This window comes from Dendrobates tinctorius, unplaced genomic scaffold (genome assembly GCF_039654945.1).
Source record: "Dendrobates tinctorius isolate UK_male_01 unplaced genomic scaffold, ASM3965494v1 ptg000037l, whole genome shotgun sequence".
Taxonomy (NCBI): domain Eukaryota; kingdom Metazoa; phylum Chordata; class Amphibia; order Anura; family Dendrobatidae; genus Dendrobates; species Dendrobates tinctorius.
This window is the reverse complement of record NW_027361705.1, coordinates 29,491,536-29,513,087: the sequence shown is the minus strand read 5'-3', so window position 1 is coordinate 29,513,087 and position 21,552 is coordinate 29,491,536. Positions and strand designations below refer to the sequence as shown.

Here is a 21,552-nt window from a genome sequence, read left to right as displayed (position 1 = left end):
TTGGGGAATTAGTTCCGCGGGGAAAACACGGTTCAGAGTGTGGTTTACTAGTTGGGGATGTGGTTTTCTTGGACACAGCGGTGCGGGTACGCATAAGGAAGTCCAAGACTGATACATTGGGACGGGGCTCTTGGGTGTTGCTGAATGACTCAGACTCCCCAACGTGCCCGGTTGGTTTGCTGACGGCATACTTGGATATTAGATGCGGTGGTGAATTTTTCTTCACGCACGCAGATTCGTCACCATTGACTAGATACCAATTCCAGGCGGTGTTCAATAAATGTTTGACGGGGGTGGGAGTGTCTGTGCGTGATTATGGCACACATTCTTTTCGCATTGGGGCTGCTACGGAGGCTGCTAAGGAAGGTTTGCCTGATGATGAAGTTCAGCGGATCGGGAGGTGGCGTTCAGCGTGCTTTGCTAGGTACATTCGCCCGGATTTATTGTACTAACGCTTCAATTCTTTCTGCAGATCCGGTTAGACCAACGGTGTGGCTGCTGGGACACTCATACATATTTTGGGCAGCGCAGCGAGCGGAGTGCCGCCCTGGTGGGAGGCACTTAGGCTTCCGAGATGTGTCCTGCATGTGGAGAGGCATCAGGGGGTTGCAATGGCCGCAAGTTCTCCCGGAAGTGGTGTCGATTTCAAGAGGAACCAGGGGTCCGACAATTTTGGTTTTGCATGCAGGGGAAATGATTTATGTTCCTACAAAATGGCGGAGCTCCTTACGATGATGCAAGCCGACATGGAGCGATTTCATGGCTTTTTTCAAGAATTGGTGTTCGTATGGTCAGAAATTGTTCCAAGGGCGGTGTGGCAAGGAGCGAGGGATGGTATAGCCGTGGAGCGTATCAGGAGGAACATAAATGCTCGGATTTCTAAGTTTGTTCGTGAGCGTTTTGGGGTAGTGGTTAGGCATAGACAGTTGGAAGGGGACAATGCTGCATTGTTGAGACCCGATGGGGTACACTTGAATGATATCGGGCTCGATATCTTCCTCTCTGGTCTCCAAGATGGCATTGAGCAGGCATTGCTGTTGATGGGTGGGGGTCGGAGTCCTGTTTGAGGTCAGGATCCTCCGTGGTGGTGGAGAAGTTATGGCACGAAGCTACGGCTTGCCGGCTGACTTGCCTGCGTCTATGGAGCAGGGCATTGAGCGGCTAGCGCGTTTTAAGAAAGCTAAGTGCTTGTTTACAAAAGGTTGTTAAATTTTATAAAAGAAGTTTAATAAAGCTGTGACCGACTTTCACCCATCATTCGATCTCAGTGTCTGATTAATAGTGGTTAAGAGGGGCTGAGGAAATGCGTTAAGGGGTTACCTTCCCCTCCTTTTAGGTCGACACAGTCTGGTGGGCACTGATCTGATTAAGGAAAGTGCCACTGACTGGGTGTGCCTTTCCTACCCTCCCCTTACCCCTGATTGGTTCGGGCATGACAGCTGCCCTTCCATGATTTAGTGAGGTGGGGTTTAAGTATGGGGGATCCAATTGGGATGAAGAAGGGATTAGCACAGCCCCTTCCTACGTATATAAAGTCCTTGGATGTTAGCAGCCCTTCCTCTTCCTCCGTTCGCTGCGGTCCTGGAAGTGCTTTTCCCACCCTCCCTCCCCTTTTTGTTACAAATTTGCTGATGTTATGTTATTTCGTTCTTTTATTCGTAATTATTACAAGTCACGGCGGTGGAGAAGTTATGGCACGAAGCTACGGCTTGCCGGCTGACTTGCCTGCGTCTATGGATCAGGGCATTGAGCGGCTAGCGCGTTTTAAGAAAGCTAAGTGCTTGTTTACAAAAGGTTGTTAAATTTTATAAAAGAAGTTTAATAAAGCTGTGACCGACTTTCACCCATCATTCGATCTCAGTGTCTGATTAATAGTGGTTAAGAGGGGCTGAGGAAATGCGTTAAGGGGTTACCTTCCCCTCCTTTTAGGTCAACACAGTCTCATCAGTGCAAGGCTGTGGGTCCTGGGCTCACAGAAAATGTTGGTGAGCAAAGTCCCTGCATTCCCCAATGATTTCACTGTGGCTGGCTACAGGACAATGGCAGGCAGCTCTTGGCTCTTGAGATCTCAATCTGCGCATGTGCAGCCTCCGGTGACCATTTTCACAAAGCCCACCGCACGGAAATCAATGGGGAATGTGGGAACTCCATTCACAGAAAACATTTTCTGAGAGCCCATGGTCCGCAACTTTGCTCAGCTGGGACATCCCTTTTTCCTTACTCTGGGGCCCGCAGCATCTCTCCACTCCTGCCACCACCGGGCTCCTGTAGCAGTGACCCTGCCTCATGTGACCCTGCTACACCACCGCCGCCTTCCTGTTAAGCTACTGTAAAATCGGACTATAAGTTGCACCACCATTTTATTGAAAAATGTTTTTCTCCTATTTTTCTGCAGGACAGCATAGATAGCAGAGGGCCTGAATGTGTCTATGTCGTAGCACTTGAAAACTTTATCTCTCAGTTCAAGCTAGTCTCCTGATGATTCAGCTTGGAAGAAATGCGTTGGGACAACATCTAAGGGAAAGTGCAGGCCAGGGCATGTCTAGCACAGGGATAGCTGTGGACTGCCCTTGTTAGGGTGGAAGTTTTGGGGATAGACCACTGCTAGCTCAATAGAGATTGACAGGGTAATGTCGGTCCCTTCTTCTACCTGATGTGTTGTCTGCAATTCAGGATCATCTCCCCCCTTATACATGGCTTATAGAATTGGTGAGATCGTTCCATATTTTTCTATTTTCATAATTATAGGATACTCTCTGCCATAGATATCATTTATATGTGTAATCAGGGTTTTCATATTGCTCTGTTCATGGCTGGTTTTCAGTTTCTGTGTACCAGCTAAACTACAATTGCAATTTTATGCTCAGTTTCATAAAGATTTTCTAGCCACTGCAGTATAAATCTATATTTATCCTAAGGTGTTTGTTATTTTTCGTCTGACATAATATGTGACCGTTTCAGACATAAATACAATCGCCTCTATTGTGTCTCACTAGGTTGGCACTGTTCAGTGTTATTTTAATAGTTACATTAAAAGTTAAATTTTAACTCTCACTTATGCTTTATGCTTTTTTGGTGAGATCCAAATTATCTATTATCCGGTGGATTTGCTCCATTTTTTGCTTTCTTCATCTTATTTCTCTCCCCAAAATTTGTGGGGAGTCTGCAAAATACAGTAGTCGCAGTAGTCTCTGTGTCTTCATTTAAAGTTTCCTTTCAGTAAACTTTTTTTTAATTAATAAACCAATCTTCTTTTTGTGTATGGCTTTTTCTACTTCTGCTAAACTTAACTATTGGTCTGTTTATGGCAATATCCGTTAGAAATGGATCGCTTTCTACCATATTTATTAATTAGTGATCTCACTGAATTGCCCATAGGACTATGTTTAATGGGCATAACATACCTTTTATATTTTTGCTTTTGTACAGCAACGAAGTATTGAATTTAGCTTTTGATTATTTTTTTTTAAAACCTTTGTGAATACTGTCCAAAATGATTTAGCCATGTTGGTATAATCTACTTGCCAATTCACGAGATTGATCTATCAAAGTCTTGTCTGGACTGTTTATACATTGAACAATGAGAATTTGACCATTGGGTAGGGATCCCTTAATATCAATAGACCGACCAGAAATTTTACTTGTCAATATCATGTTTACCTTCTTATTAAAATATGTCATGAATTCATGGAATATTTGAGAAGTACCTTCCCACACAATAGATATCATCTATTGAAAGTAGGAATAATTTCATATGAATGGCAAATGGATTACAGGTAGTGGAGATCTTCCCAAGATCTTGCCCCCCCAAAAAAAAAATATTGCAAAAGTTGGTACCAACACCTCCCTGTAATTTAGAAGAATATGTACTTACTATAAAGCTCCATATATTTGCAATGATGCCATATTACAAGTCTGCACCACTGTGCCATAATACACCTGTCCAGTTTCCAAGTGCTTTTTTGTGATAGGCAATGGCTTCTTTATGCATTTAGCACATCTCCTAGCAGACCCTGGATCAAGACTGGCTTATAAACACCAACCTTGATTAATGTCATTAATTTAATGTTTTATTTGTATTTTAATGTAATCCCTAAATTGCTGTCTTAGTACACATGGCATCACCAACAGTGCAGATCCTACATTATGGCCCCAATTCTTCAAAACAGATGTTCACGTCAGACTTGATGAGGGGACAATTTCCTCATTCTAATATTAATACAATTCACGCAAACTACAATGTTGTAGAAAATAAAAGATATATTTTATTACAAAAAATACAAGTTACTGTAAATCTCATTCAACTGTTGACTGGAAGCAGGGCACATGACAAATGCATGAATACAGTGCAAATTGGATTACTTCAATTTTTTTAAGGATTTGCTTGTTGTATTAGGTACGTAAACAAAACACATAAAAGCACAAATCACACGAACAAACATGAGATGGGGCTTCTCCATAATACCCGGATCACATGATCACATTTTGTGATGTTATTTTTTAGAGAAAGAACCAAAGCCTGATCCTTCTTTTGGAATGATGACAATGCCAGATCCTTCATCCTGAGAGATTACTGCACCAGATCCTTCTTCTGGAATGATTACAATGCCAGATCCTTCATCTTGAGCGATAACTGCACCAGATCCTTCTTCTGGAATGACGACAATACCAGATCCTTCATCATGAGAGATTACTGCACCAGATCCTTCTTCTGGAGTGATTACAATGCCAGATCCTTCATCTTGAGCAATAACTGCACCAGATCCTTCTTCTGGAATGACGACAATACCAGATCCTTCATCTTGAGCGATTACTGCACCAGATCCTTCTTCTGGAATGACGACAATACCAGATCCTTCATCTTGAGAGATTACTGCACCAGATCCTTCTTCTGGAGTGACTACAATGCCAGATCCTTCATCTTGAGTGATTACTGCACCAGATCCTTCCTCTGGAATGATTACAATGCCAGATCCCTCATCTTGAGCAATTACTGCACCAGATCCTTCTTCTGGAATGACGACAATACCAGATCCTTCATCTTGAGCGATTACTGCACCAGATCCTTCTTCTGGAATGACGACAATACCAGATCCTTCATCTTGAGAGATTACTGCACCAGATCCTTCTTCTGGAGTGATTACAATGCCAGATCCTTCATCTTGAGCGATTACTGCACCAGATCCTTCTTCTGGAATGATGACAACGCCAGATCCTTCATCTTGAGCAATTACTGCACCAGATCCTTCTTCTGGAGTGATGACAATACCAGATCCTTCATCTTGAGCAATTACTGCACCGGATCCTTCTTCTGGAATGATTACAATACCAGATCCCTCATCTTGAGCGATAACTGCACCAGATCCTTCTTCTGGAGTGATTACAATACCAGATCCTTCATCTTGAGCTATAACTGCACCAGATCCTTCTTCTGGAATAATTACAATGCCAGATCCTTCATCTTGAGCAATAACTGCACCAGATCCTTCTTCTGGAATGACGACAATACCAGATCCTTCATCTTGAGAGATTACTGCACCAGATCCTTCTTCTGGAGTGATTACAATGCCAGATCCTTCATCTTGAGCGATTACTGCACCAGATCCTTCCTCTGGAATGATTACAATGCCAGATCCCTCATCTTGAGCAATTAATGCACCAGATCCTTCTTCTGGAATGATGACAACGCCAGATCCTTCATCTTGAGCAATTACTGCACCAGATCCTTCTTCTGGAGTGATGACAATACCAGATCCTTCATCTTGAGCAATTACTGCACCAGATCCTTCTTCTGGAGTGATGACAATACCAGATCCTTCATCTTGAGCAATTACTGCACCGGATCCTTCTTCTGGAATGATTACAATGCCAGATCCTTCATCTTGAGCAACTGATGCACCAGATCCTTCTTCTGGAATGATTACAATACCAGATCCCTCATCTTGAGCGATAACTGCACCAGATCCTTCTTCTGGAGTGATTACAATACCAGATCCTTCATCTTGAGCTATAACTGCACCAAATCCTTCTTCTGGAATAATTACAATGCCAGATCCTTCATCTTGAGCGATTGCAATGCCAAATTCCTGGCCAGATCCTAATCCAGATCCTTCAAAAACTAAAAAAAAAAAAAATCAGTAGTTAGCATCCTTTCATAACTAATTACTAAACAACAGAAAAAAGAACAACAAAAATAACAGGCACACAAACAAGAAAAATGAGCAAGAATTATCTCATATAAAATATATCAAAAAGTTTATTCAGAAAATATAATCCAAAAGACTAAATTACATAAACCACAAAAAGAAAAAGTGGAAAGTTGATTAACACAGGTGTAAACATATGGTCCCAAAAGAGTAAAGTGGAAGGGGGAAAACGAAAAATAGCAGCAAGTCTTATAAAGTGCCAGTGCTAATGCAATGATTACTCCCATATAGTAAAAATTACCAGTGCATAGACCACATATATACAGAAGTGAGAAGAGGGGTGTATAACACCAGTAAAATAATGGGGTGTGTGTATAACTTTAAGGGAGCAAAGACTGCAAAAAATCAAGCCGCATTCAGTTCTTACCCATAATGCCCACCTGGGACCAGATGCCATCAAACCCAATGCGTGTTTGGGGCTGACAGCATTAGGATTTATTTTCTGAATAAAATTTTCGATATATTTTATATGGGGTAATTCTTGCTCTTTCTTCTCGTTTGTACGTTTTCATAATTATAGGAGTATCTGTAGTGTCGTGATGTCGGCGATAAAGAATTCAGAGACGTACACTGATGTGCTGGTGCTTGGCTGCTAGGCCGTGCTTTTTTTTATTCCTTACTTCCTCCTTCCTCTCCACGTCCCTGCCTCTGACTCCTCCTCTCCCCTACATCACTGTTACTAGGCAAAGAATGCAAACAAGGGCAACAGCCCACAAACAACAGGAGATGTGACATCACACCTCTTCTTTTCTCACAACAAAAAAAACTGAAACATTTGAAGAATATTGTCGTTCAAACATTAAGTCTCACTGCAGAACATAGTCTGTAAGGTGGGCAGGTGGTCTGCGATAGGTCCTAGTCGGATAGCGGTGAGACGGACCATCACCAGATAAGCCCTGAGTATCCCCGGAGACATCCCCTGTTAGGCTTACGGCATCTCCAGTCTCTGGCAGGAAGTCGTCGCTCTCCGCTTCCTCAATAGGCGTGGTTTTTGGGACGTGGCCCCGGAGTTTTTTAAAGTGGGACACATTTCGTGTGACCTGACGACTTTGATTCCGGGCAGTAACCATGGTGCCCTTAACGCCTATAACTTGAAAGGGTTCCGGATAGTACGGTGACGCAAACTTGCTAGTCGCTTTTAACCTTTGTGCCAGGACCCAATCGCCCACCTGTATTGCCGGCTGTCTGCCTCGATGGTTGCGCTTATCTGCATACCGTTTCATCTTTTCCTTTGATATGGAGTCATTAATAGAAATCGGGGTCTGGACGGAGATTGCTGGAATGCTTGGAAGTTTGACCCGTAAGGGCCTGTTGAACAGTGCCGTTGCAGGTGGTATTCCCGTTGTAGAGTGGGGTGTAGCCCTGTACTGTCTGAGGAATGCGTTCAACTCTTGCTGTAAGTCCTTGTGCTCCATGGTAGCAATCCTTAGGGTCTTGTTGAGCGATTGCATGAATCGTTCGACTTCACCATTGGCCTGAGGCCAGCAAGGAGTTATTTTCCGGTGTGTGAAACCCAGGTAGGTTGCGAAGGACTGAAAGTCTGTGCTATTAAAAGGCGGTCCATTGTCAGATTTCACGATCTCCGGTATGCCATATGCAGAGAAGATCTTGTCTAATTTCGGTAAAACAGCCTTGGCCAAGGTTGTAGAAACATGTTCGATGACTGGAAACCTTGAAAAGTCATCCATGTTCACCAGCAGATAGGAGCTATCCGGTAGACTGCAGAAATCGATGCTAACAGCTATCCATGGGCCGGCTGGCAGGGGTGTCATTTGTAATGGTGCACGTCTATGGGCAACTGTAGTGGCTTGGCACGGTATGCATGTTTCAACGAGTGCCTCCACCTTTTTGTCAAGTCCGGGAAACCACACTTTCTCCCGCAGTAGCTGCTTCGTTTTCACGACCCCTTGATGAGCTTCATGCGCCAGATCCAGTACCCTGCTCTGAAGTTTCTGAGGTGTCACCAGGCGATTATCTCTTAAGAGCATATTTGAGTTTGATACTGATAGTGAATGTCTCGCGTTAAAGAAAACCTCCAGGTACCCAGCTTGATCAGTAGGGTGAAGGCGGGCCTCAGCGAGAAAACTGTTCCAGTTCTTAGACCGAACCGTCTCTATCACAAATTGAAGTTGGTGATCGGCATCCAGCGCTTGCTTAATTTCCTGTATGGTCATAGCTTTCGGTACCGAATGGGCGACGACAAAGTTGTCATGCTCCTCCGCCAGAATCGTCGCGGGGATGTCGTCTGTGGTGGGCTGTGGTGCTGGGTGTCTCGAGAAATAGTCTGCGGGATTTCCAGCTCCCGCCTCGTATCTCAACTGGAGATGATAGTTCTGTAAGCGGAGCAACCAGCATTCAAGACGCGGGGGAGGCTTTGAAGAGGGCTTATTGAAAATTGGAACGAGTGGCTTGTGGTCAGTTATCACTGTGAATTGATGTCCAAAAAGGTATAAATGGAAATGAAGGCACCCCCACACAACTGCCAGGGCTTCTCTCTCAGTTTGTGAATATCGCTGCTCTGTATCCGTTAGTGTCTTGCTGGCATATGAGATTGTGGATATGTCGCCTGCGCTAGACACTTGTGTGAGAATTGCCCCTAGGCCTACTGGACTAGCATCCACCAGTAGCTGTGTGGGTTTTGACGGGTCAAAATAGGCCATGACAGTGTCGCTGGTTAGGTTGCTTTTCAATGCGTCAAAAGCTGCTTGCTGCTCAGTGCCCCATGTCCACGGAGAGTCTTTCTTTGTGAGCTTTCGCAGAGGTTCAGAAACAGTGGCTAGGTCAGGTATAAATCGCCCACAGTATGTGACCAGTCCTAGGAAGCTGCGAACATCTGACACATTTTGCGGTGGGCTAGCCGATTTTATGGCAGCCACTTTCTGTGGGTCAGCTGAAACTCCTTGTTCAGAAAATATGTATCCAAAAAAAGTTAATGATTTTTGGTTAAATTCACATTTCGACGGATTGACAGTGAGATTGCAGGCTTGGAGTCTTTGAAATACTTGTTCTAGGCGATTGTCATGTTCCTCTTGGGTTGTGCCATAAATGAGAATGTCATCACTGACGTTGAGGACTCCTGCAATGCCAGACAGAACCTGGCTGACGATATTCTGAAAAATTTCTGCGGCCGATGAGATGCCAAAGTTCAATCTCTTAAATCTGCGCAGGCCCACATGCGTGCTAAAAGTTGTAATGTACCTGGAGTCTGGATGCAATTCCAGTTGATGATAGCCTGAGTTTAGGTCAATTTTTGAAAATACCTTCGCACCATTCAGGTCTGCGAGAATGTCATCAATAGTGGGCGTGATGTGCCTTTCTCTTTGGATCGCCCGATTGGCGTGGCGCATATCCACACATAGTCGGATTTTACCTGGCTGCTTCGGTTTAGGTGCAACCGATTGGTGAAACCCAGGGGGTCGGGCCTTCAACGCGTTCAACAACATCGGACGCCTCCAGGTCTTGCAGTTCTTGCTCCACAAGCTTGCGGACATGGAATGGAATGCGCCTGTGGGGCTGAATAGAGGGCTGTACTGACGGATCTATATGAAATTTTATTTGAACATCCTTTAGCTTACCTTGGCCTTTAAAGAGATTTGGGTACTTCTGCATAATGTGGTGGGCCGAAGGACCTGTAATGCTGTTGACAAGGTTCACAAGGCCCAGAGATATTGCACTGGTACAGCTGAGAAGTGTGTCCGCAGAGCATTCTACCACATAGAAGGTGTCAGTGATGGACTTTCCTTCAGCTGCTACTTCTGACTGAAATTTTCCGCACAGGGGCAGTGCAGCTGCTGAGCCATAAGGAAAAATCTTTATGTTAGTACTTTGTAGAGTAGGTTTGTTTAGGAGCTGGTTGTAGACTGTATGACTGATGATGTTGACTGATGCCCCCGTGTCCACCAGGGCTTCTATTGGATTGCCATTCACTAGGATTACTCGTTTTGGATTAGTAACTGCGTGCACAGTATTAGATCCCTCTTCCGTCACGGAGAATAAATAGGTGCTGTGGGACTCGTCATTAATCTGCAGTGTTTGGATCTTCGGTGACCTAGGTTGTGCGGTGGTATGAGGAGATTGTGGCTTGGATCTACACACCTTTGCAAAATGATTTTGCTTTCCGCAATTATGACAAGTTCCTCCCTTTGCTGGGCAGACATTCTGGTGAGGATACGATCCACCGCAGTTGTAACATGTGGCTGCCTGCGTGCGAGGCACATTTGGTTTCTGTGTAAGCTTTGCTATAGAAGATGTCGCGTCTGGCTCATGCTCGATGTTTTCTATCAGTTTAGCTTGTTTGTCTGCAGCATCATTTATACGCGCTGTATCTAGCAACTTCGCTAACGTCATGGTGGGGTCTCTTGAGTGCTTGTCTCCTTAACTTGGAGGAAATACATCCTTGTACGATCTGCATTTGGATTTCTTTGTCTACCTCCGCAAATTCACAGTGCGCTGCAAGGTGTCGTAGCCGGACATGATACTCAGCCATGCTTTCTGTTGGCGACTGCTTTGACTGCCTGAACTTAAAAATTTCAAATGCCGGATTTCTGTGAGGGGAGAAGTGCTTGCTTAACGCAGCTTTGCTGAGCTCATAGTCCTTGTTCTCCCCTGTATTCGGCAGAGTAGTGAATATATCGTAAACCTGCTCCCCTGCGTAGTGTAATAGCATGGCTTTTTTCTGGGTATCTTCAGAGACATTCATGGCTTGCAGAAATATCTCGAATCGCTTTAGCCATTTATCCCAAGATACTGCCAGGTTTGCTTGGGACTGATGCACATCAAAAGCGGGAAATGCGGGTAGACAAGCCATAGTGAGTGCTGATAGCCTTGTAGACTGTTCGTGGGACTGAAATACCTGTGGCTGATAAATGAACGCTTCCTCGTCGCCAGTTGTAGTGTCGTGATGTCGGCGATAAAGAATTCAGAGACGTACACTGATGTGCTGGTGCTTGGCTGCCAGGCCGTGCTTTTTTTTATTCCTTACTTCCTCCTTCCTCTCCACGTCCCTGCCTCTGACTCCTCCTCTCCCATACATCACTGTTACTAGGCAAAGAATGCAAACAAGGGCAACAGCCCACAAACAACAGGAGATGTGACATCACAGTATCCCGTGCTAATATAGCCCCCTTCACTGGGTATAGGGATTGACCTATTATTATGTGTTCTGTTCTAAGGTTCCGGTTTATAAAAATGACAGGCAGTTTAGTTTCAAAAGACCTTCTGTGTACAGGACCACAATGTGCTGGGTCTTCTTCATGTTGTAAAAATTATCAATATATATAAAACTGAGTGTATGTGTGTTTGTTTTTCAAGCCACACCCCCTCCACATAGCCCCGCCCACTCCACATAGCCACACTCACTCCACACGCAAAGCCTCGTATAATAAAAATCCAATATATATATATTTCATAGGCACATCTTCTTGACCACAACAGGTTACACTGCCTGTGTTGCCCATAGCAACCAATCACTAAGCATCTTTCATTTCACCAGAGCGGTTTAAAAGATGAAAGCTGAGCAGTGATTGGTTGCTATGAGCAACAGTTTTCCTTGTAGACAGTTGTGGTAACTGAGGCCTATTATTCTTATCATTTCTATGGTGTTATCGTCCTTCTGTAAACCTGGAAATAACACAATTTAATACGGTGCCGACACAGACCACCCTCTGATACAGACTGCAGGGGGAGCCCAGAATCAGGGACTTCTCTTTGTCTGGCATGAAGCATCTCATCAACTTAAACATTCAAACATAGATTAAAAAAGAAACACAAGACAGATTTCCCCAACCCAGGTATCATTTTAATTGGTGTAACAGCACCAACTTGATAATGCCTGGTTCATTTTAAACTTACTTATACAGCTACAACTATTGCCACTCTAAATTAGTCCTTCTTTACAATTTCTAACTAAAGGCCCTGTCTCACATAGCGAGATCGCTAGCGAGAGCAACAGCGATCTCGCCTGCGATCTTGCTACATGTGACACATATCGGCGACCGCCCCCCCGCTGGATATCGCTGATTGTGCTCGAATGTCCTGGGCCATTTTTTCAATAGTCAGCGTCCCGCTGGCCAGCATGCATCGCTGTGTTTGACGCCGATGAGAGACCTCGTTGGCGACAAAGAACTCAGGGATGCAGGCTGGAATCGTTCAGAAGAGCTGCTGAGTGACAATGCACCAGTGATCTTTACCAGGCCGTATTGTTGTTGGGATCGCTGGTGCGTCGTTTAAGAGATCTGCCTGTTTGACATCTTACTTGCGATCTTTAGCGACGCACCAGCTATCCCTACCAGGTCGTATTGTTGTCGAGATCGCTGTTACGTCGCTATGTGAAACGGGACCCTAAATGGTATTACACTCAGGGGGCAAAGCCGCCGCACTGAAATGCTCTGTGCTGCGGGCTCACTGCACCTCCACCATGTACAGACTGGATGGAACCTGGAGATGGTATACAGGTATATGCTATATACAGGGGAGATGACATACAAGTACAGTGGGGAAAAAAAATATTTAGTCAGTCAGCAATAGTGCAAGTTCCACCACTTAAAAAGATGAGAGACGTCTGTAATTTACATCATAGGTAGACCTCAACTATGGGAGACAAACTGAGAAAAAAAAATCCAGAAAATCACATTGTCTGTTTTTTTTTCATTTTATTTGGATATTATGGTGGAAAATAAGTATTTGGTCAGAAACAAAATTTCATCTCAATACTTTGTGATATATCCTTTGTTGGCAATGACAGAGGTCAAACGTTTTCTGTAAGTCTTCACAAGGTTGCCACACACTGTTGTTGGTATGTTGGCCCATTCCTCCATGCAGATCTCCTCTAGAGCAGTGATGTTTTTGGCTTTTCGCTTGGCAACACGGACTTTCAACTCCCTCCAAAGGTTTTCTATAGGGTTGAGATCTGGAGACTGGCTAGGCCACTCCAGGACCTTGAAATGCTTCTTACGAAGCCACTCCTTCGTTGCCCTGGCAGTGTGCTTTGGATCATTGTCATGTTGAAAGACCCAGCCACGTTTCATCTTCAATGCCCTTGCTGATGGAAGGAGGTTTGCACTCAAAATCTCACGATACATGGCCCCATTCATTCTTTCATGTACCCGGATCAGTCATCCTGGCCCCTTTGCAGAGAAACAGCCCCAAAGCATGATGTTTCCACCACCATGCTTTACAGTAGGTATGGTGTTTGGTGGATGCAACTCAGTATTCTTTTTCCTCCAAACACGACAAGTTGTGTTTCTACCAAACAGTTCCAGTTTGGTTTCATCAGACCATAGGACATTCTCCCAAAACTCCTCTGGATCATCCAAATGCTCTCTAGCAACCTTCAGACGGGCCCGGACATGTACAGGCTTAAGCAGTGGGACACGTCTGGCACTGCAGGATCTGAGTCCATGGTGGCGTAGTGTGTTACTTATGGTAGGCCTTGTTACATTGGTCCCAGCTCTCTGCAGTTCATTCACTAGGTCCCCCCGCGTGGTTCTGGGATTTTTGCTCACCGTTCTTGTGATCATTCTGACCCCACAGGGTGGGATTTTGCGTGGAGCACCAGATCGAGGGAGATTATCAGTGGTCTTGTATGTCTTTCTTTTTTTATTTATTGCTCCCACAGTTGATTTCTTCACTCCAAGCTGGTTGGTTATTGCAGATTAAGTCTTCCCAGCCTGGTGCAGGGCTACAATTTTGATTCTGGTGTCCTTTGACAGCTCTTTGGTCTTCACCATAGTGGAGTTTGGAGTCAGACTGTTTGAGGGTGTGCACAGGTGTCTTTTTATACTGATAACAAGTTTAAACAGGTGCCATTACTACAGGTAATGAGTGGAGGAAAGAGGAGACTCTTAAAGAAGAAGTTACAGGTCTGTGAGAGCCAGAAATCTTGATTGCTTGTTTCTGACCAAATACTTATTTTCCACCATAATATGCAAATAAAAGGAAAAAAAAAACAGACAATGTGATTTTCGGATTTTTTTTTCTCAGTTTGTCTCCCATAGTTGAGGTCTATCTATGATGTAAATTACAGACGCCTCTCATCTTTTTAAGTGGTGGAACTTGCACTATTGCTGACTGACTAAATACTTTTTTTCCCCACTGTATATCCTATATACATGAGGAGATGACATATAAGTATATACTGTATATAGGAGATGATTTACAGGTATATACTATATACAGGAGGAGATGACATACAGGTATATGCTATATACAGAAGGAGAGGACATAAAGGTATATACTATATACAGGGAAGAGGACATACAAGAATATACTATATACAGGAGAATACATATAGGTACAGTATATACTATATACAGGAGATGACACACAGATATACACTATATACAGGAGGAGATGACACACAGGTATATACTATATGCAGGAGATGACATACAGGTATATCTAATATACAAAGCTCAAAGTGTGCATGTATGTATGTGTGTATGTGTGTATGTATGTGTTTATGTCCGGGATAGGCATCCGCACCGTCGCAGCTACTGCCACAAAATTTGGCACAGTCACACGTCTGGACCCCGAGAGCGTCCTAACCTATGTTGTGATGCAAATTTTTAACCCCGCACGTTCCAATTCACCAAACAATTTTGCCCCTATCTACATACTGGGGGAAAAAGTGTGCGCGCATCAAGCCCCGCCCCTCATTGTGATGTCATAATGCCCCTATTTGCATACTGGGGAAACAGTGTGTGCGTATCAAGCCCCGCCCCTCATTATGATGTCACAATGGTTGCCATGGTGACGCTGATGTTATCATAGGTTGCAAGCCCTGCCGCCGCTCATTATGATGTCATAATGGTTGACTATGGGATGGAGGATGTGTGATGGGTATATGGACACTGGACTATGGGATGGAGGATATGTATGACGGGTATATGGGCACGGGACTATGGGATGGCGGATATGTATGATGGGTATATGGGCACGGGACTATGGGATGGAGGATATGTATGATGGGTATATGGGCATGGGACTATGAGATGAAGGATGTGTGATGGGTATATGGGCATGGGACTATGGGATGGAGGATGTGTGATGGGTATATGGGCACGGGACTATGGGATGGAGGATATGTATGATGGGTATATGGACATGGGACTATGGGATGGAGGATGTATGACGGGTATGGGACTATGGGATGGAGGATGTGTGATGGGTATATGGGCACTTGACTATGGGATGGAGGATATGTTTGACAGGTATATGGGCACGGGACTATGGGATGGAGGATATGTATGACGGGTATATGGGCACGGGACTATGGGATGGAGGATATGTATGACGGGTATATGGGCACGGGACTATGGGATGGAGGATGTGTGATGGGTATATGGGCACTGGACTATGGGATGGAGGATATGTATGACCGGTATATGGGCACAGGACTATGAGATGGCGGATATGTATGATGGGTATATGGGCACGGGACTATGGGATGGAGGATATGTATGATGGGTATATGGGCATGGGACTATGAGATGAAGGATGTGTGATGGGTATATGGGCATGGGACTATGGGATGGAGGATGTGTGATGGGTCTATGGGCACGGGACTATGGGATGGAGGATATGTATGATGGGTATATGGGCATGGGACTATGGGATGGAGGATGTATGACGGGTATATGTTCACGGGACTATGGGATGGAGGATGTATGATGGGTATATGGGCATGGGACTATGAGATGAAGGATGTTTGATGGGTATATGGGCATGGGACTATGGGATGGAGGATGTGTGATGGGTATATGGGCACGGGACTATGGGATGGAGGATATGTATGATGGGTATATGGGCATGGGACTATGGGATGGAGGATGTATGACGGGTATATGGGCACGGGACTATGGGATGGAGGATGTATGATGGGTATATGGGCACTCGACTATGGGATGGAGGATGTGTGATGGATATATGGGCACTCGACTATGGGATGGAGAATATGTATGATGGGTATATGGGCACGGGCCTATGGGATGGAGGATGTGTGATGGTATATGGGCACGGGACTATGGGATGGAGGATAATTAAAATTTGCTATAACTAACCACAGTTCGTTACTATGCCCGGGTAGCGCCGGGCTCTTCAGCTAGTCTAATATATAAAGCTCAAGTGTGTGTATGTATGTATGCATGTATGCGTGTACGTGTGTATGTCCGGGATTGGCATCCGCACCGTCGCAGCTACAGCCACAAAATTTGGCACAGTCGCACGTCTGGACCCTGAGAGCTCTGGACCCTGAGAGCGTCCTAGGCTATGTTGTGAGGTGAAATTTTAACCCCGCGCGGTCCAATTCACCAAACAATTTTTCCCCTATCTACGTAATGGGGAAAAGTGTGTGTGTGTCAAGCCCCGCCCCTCATTATGATGTCATAATGGTTGCCATGGCGATGCTGATGTCATCATAGGTTGCAAGCCCCCCGCTCACTATGATGTCATAATGGTTGACTATGGGATGGAGGATGTGTGATGGGTATATGGGCACTGGACTATGGGACAGAGGATATGTATGATGGGTATATGGGCACGGGACTATGGGATGGAGGATGTGTGATGGGTATATGGGCACTGGACTATGGGATGGAGGATATGTATGACGGGTATATGGGCACAGGCCTATGGAATCGTGGATATGTATGATGGGTATATGGGCATGGGACTATGGGATGGAGGATGTGTGATTGGATATAGGGCACTCGACTATGGGATGGAGGATATGTATGATGGGTATATGGGCACGGGCCTATGGGATCGTGGATATGTATGATGGGCATATGTGGGCACGGGACTATGGGATGGAGGATAGTTATAATTTGCTATAACTAACCACAGTTAGTTACTATGCCCGGGCAGCGTCGGGCTCTTCAGCTAGTACTATATACAGGAGGAGATGACATACAGGTATATACTATATACAGGGGAGATGACATACAGGTATATACTATATACAGGAGGAGATGATATACAGGTATATACTGTATACAGGAGGATATAACATACAGGTACTGTATATACTATATACAGGGGAAATGACACACATGTATATATTATATACAGGAGGAGATGACATACAGGTATACACTATATACATGGGGAGATGACATATAGGTATATACTATATACAGGAGGAGATGACATACAGGTATATACCATATACAGGAGGAGATGACACACAGGTATTCACTATATACATGGGGAGATGACATACAGGTATATACTGTATACAGGAGGAGAGGACATACAGGTATATACTATATACAGTGGAGCTGACATACAGGTATATACTATATACAGGAGGAGATGACATACAGGTATATACTGTAAACTGGAGGATATAACATACAGGTATATACTATATACAGGGGAGATGACACACAGGCATATATTATATTCAGGAGATGACATACTGGTATAGACCATATACAGGAGGAGATGACATGCAGGTATATACCATATACAGGAGGAGATGACACACAGGTATATACTATATACAGGGGGAGATGACACACAGGTATATACTATATACAGGGGGAGATGACATACAGGTATATACTATATACAGGAGATGACATACAGATATACACTACTGTATATACAGGGGAGATGACACACAGGTATACACTATATACAGGGGAGATGACACACAGGTATACACTATAAACAGGGGAGATGACATACAGCGACAATTTATGTGCAATATAATCATTATAATTTGTTAGAACTAACCACAGTTAGCTAATATGCCCGTGCAACGCCCAGCTCTTCAGATGGTAGATTATAAAAAAGAATAGTGGAAGAAATTGAATTTATTAGTTTATAAAAATATCACCAAGTGCAGTAAATCTATCACAATGCTGCTTGTGATAACATGGTAAACATGCAAGAAGCCAGACAATCTGTTCCTTATGCCACCTCACAGCCCAGTATACATCGACATATACAGTATATCTAAGCTTTGTTGGGCTCTTCAACTTGTTTTCTTTGCTGTGCTCTTCAACTTGTTTTAGGCAATTTTCTAAGCAAAGTATTTAGCTATGAAAAGAAAAGAAACAAATACTAAGGAGGCGATTCATCAATATCTGATGCCAGAATACTGGTGTAAAATTGCTTGAAAACTAGCAAAAATTTCCAACTTTTGAGGTTTCCACACCAGTTTGAATCCGCTCTGCAAAAATAGCCAGAGCTAGGACAGACTCTTTGTAGGGCAGGGTATAGTGATGTCAGCCCATGACGTTAACTAAAAGTACTGGTGATTTTTACGCCAGAAGTTATACTGCAGTCGCAGACTTGAGTAGCATTTCTGGTAAGGCGCAAAAAGGAAACACAAGAGGAGAAGCACGTAATTGTTTAGTTGACTTGCACCTCTTTTGCACATTGTACTCCAGCTAACTCTTCATTGAGCACTCCAATGAATTGGCCCCTTTGTATCGCTCATAATAATTTGGGATCCCATTACAAATTAGCACTGGGTCCCAGTATACTACATATAAAAAACATTAATTATCTGGTTCTCTTTTGTTGTCGAGCCCCTGGATCAACCTTACATTTGCCCATTATTTTTATATTGCATTCAGACCATGCAGTCAACGCTGCACCCAAAGCTAAAAATCATCATTCTCGGCAGCACATCGTCCTTTGTAAAATGGACATGTGCTGCCAAGAACAATGATATTCTATCCGCACAGAATGCACCATAAGAAGTCTGGCAACACATACATATAATGGAACATTGTGTAATTGTAGAATTATTTGCAGACATTGATGCTGGACTTATATTCTTACAGGATTACACCACTAGAGCATAAGATACTATGATATAAATATTAAATCTACTAAGAAGCTGTAAGACAAGAGGATAGATACACATAATGGAGCTGGACTTACCAGGAGCGGACAATATGTGGGTGACGCAGCAGAGGAGGAGAAGGTAAGTGGCCTGCATTGTGGTCCTCGCTGCTGGATGACTACAGGTAAGAAGTGAGGAGCAGATGGAAGAGGCCTCCTTATATAGGACGGTGACACTACATTTGGGGGAGGGGTCAGTGACTGGTAATAGCTCCGCCCTCTTGTACAAGCACAATGTTATCACATTCTAATGCAAATGACACTAATGGTTGCATAGTAACATCATACTGACAGGTCAGTTTTACCATATAGTGAACATGGTACATAAAAAGTAGAAAAACCCCCAAACCCAATGTGGAATAGTATTTTTTTCTCAATTTTGTCGCACTTGGAATTTTCTCCCTGCTTTCCAGTGCATTACATGATAAGACTCTTGGCAAAAGAAGAGGAAAAACAAAAATGTAAAAATAGAAAAGAGCCATGTCAGCAAGGGGTTAATTGAATGCACGTAATGATTTGTCCCTATTTTGTAACTTTGATATGAGTCACTTCATGTCTTCATTTTCATTTTTTTTTCAACAAAATGTACAAAACTTTTCTCTTACTGCACTTGTTGACATTTGAATTCACTATGTTAGCAAACCCTCAAATAAGACCCCATTTTACAAACTGCGCCCCTCAAAAAGCATTCTATACTGCTTTATGTGAACTGTTTAGGTTATTTCTTGAAAATAATGCAATGTGGAATGAAAAAATGAAAATTTTAATTTTTTTTTTTCAACCAACATGTTGCTATAGTCTCCTTTTTCCATTTCCACAAGAGGTAAAGTAAGTAAGTACACCCAGAAATGTGTTATGTATTTTTTACCGAACAGGCTGTACCCTGTAAGGCCTCTTTCACACATCAGGTTTTCGCCGTCAGGCGCGATCCGGCGCTTTTGACAGAAACCGGATCCGGCGAAATGCAATGCCGGATCCGGTTTCCCCCCCATTGACTTGCATTTGCGCCGGATCGCGCCGGATGGCCATGCGTTTCATCCGGTTTTCGCCGGATCCGGCAATGTGTCGCAATGTGTCGCGATCCAGCGTCTGGAAAAAACGTCTACTGTAACGTTTTTTGTCTCCGGCGAAAAAGCCGTACCCGCCGGATCCGGCGCGTCCGGCTTTTTTACACAATGAAAGCCTATGAGCGCCGCAATGCGCCGGATCCGGTTTTTTGGTCTGAGCATGCTCAGTAGCTCTGCCCACAGGAGATATATAAAAGCAAGACAATGGGACCCTCAGCCACACCCAACATGCCACCCAAGCCAAGAACCAGGAGCAGGAGAAGGCAGCAGACATCTGCAGCAGCAGCACCACCATCAGCACCACCCCAAATGGAGCAGCATGCTGAACGGGAGGGGAGTCCAGAAGCAGATGAGAGACGGTAATTATCAAATCCCCCATTCCTCCAAACTAGGGCCATGGAATATCAAGATATTCATTGGCCCTTTGTTTCTCTTTATTCAACAGCCGCCAAAGAGATGCAGCAGCAGCAGCAGCAGAAATGGCATCACTGGCAGCAGCAATACCCACAGCCATGGAGTCTGGCCATCAACAGGACAGCACATCTTCTTCTGGGAGCCCTCCCTCGCATCGTCAGCGTTTGACGGTAAGTTTTTATTTCCAAAATCCATCATCTCTGTATATATGTCTATTCATTGCCTTTTATTTAAAAACAGGAATCACAAGATGAAGAGGAGCTCCCAGAAGAAGAAGGAAGGGGTGGACAGACACCTGGAGTGGGCTCACAATTGGTAAGTTTTTTGCATCAAACGCAGAAACACAACATCACACTACACACAACACATAGAAAACAATGTTCTGCAGACCACACACAGCAAACAAATGCCTACATCCAAAGACATAACATTTTTTGTTTTCTTCTCTAGTCTTCCCAATCTGGTGCTCGGCCAAGAGGTCCTCGCAGTGCCTCCCAGGGTCGTCGGCGACAGCAACGCGGCGGTCACCAGCGTGTAAGTATAAATATTTTTGCTTTGTTTTTTTGCACTTTTTATTTCATTTCTTTTGTGGAGGCTAATTATGTTATTTTTGTCTTTTTCTTTAACAGCCTTCACAGCGTGCTCCCGACTCTGACGGTGAGGATGGAGGGATTGATGTGGACCGCCTCATCGATCTCGTCAGAGAAAGGGAGCCGCTCTGGAATATGGCTGACCGCTGCCACGCTGACCTGATCATTACCCGACGACTCTGGGAGGAAATCTGTTCTCTCCTTGTTGGCCGCTGGGAGGACCTCGAAGCTCGGGCCCAGATTAAAGAGCGTAAGTATATACAGTACCGGTTGCTTGATGTAAACCAGTGTTTCCCGAACTCCAGTCCTCGTGGTCCCCACGGATCATGTGTTCAGGATTTCTATTTACTATGGAAATCCTGAAAACATGACCCCTGGGGACCATGAGGACTGGAGTTTGTGAAACACTGATGTTGTATA

At 44.3% G+C, this 21,552-nt stretch overlaps 1 protein-coding gene across 1 annotated transcript; it reads right to left on the bottom strand.

The window, feature by feature from the left end:
* Positions 1-4,286: 4,286 nt before the first annotated feature.
* LOC141088139 (uncharacterized) lies at positions 4,287-19,171 on the bottom strand. The gene is made up of 2 exons (XM_073574076.1): positions 19,101-19,171; positions 4,287-6,118 (listed from the first exon to the last, which is right to left on the bottom strand). Exons 1-2 carry the CDS (start codon positions 19,156-19,158, stop codon positions 4,494-4,496), a joined length of 1,683 nt encoding a protein of 560 aa, XP_073430177.1. The 5' UTR covers positions 19,159-19,171; the 3' UTR covers positions 4,287-4,493.
* Between the last annotated feature and the right edge of the window lie 2,381 nt (positions 19,172-21,552).

Excerpts from the sequence above, each read along its gene's own strand:
- LOC141088139 (XM_073574076.1), bottom strand. The coding sequence starts at position 19,158 with ATGCAGGCCACTTACCTTCTCCTCCTCTGCTGCGTCACCCACATATTG. Across the intron at positions 6,119-19,100 it reads CCACATATTGTCCGCTCCTG|TTTTTGAAGGATCTGGATTA; the intron begins GTAAGTCCAGCT and ends TTTTTTTTTTAG.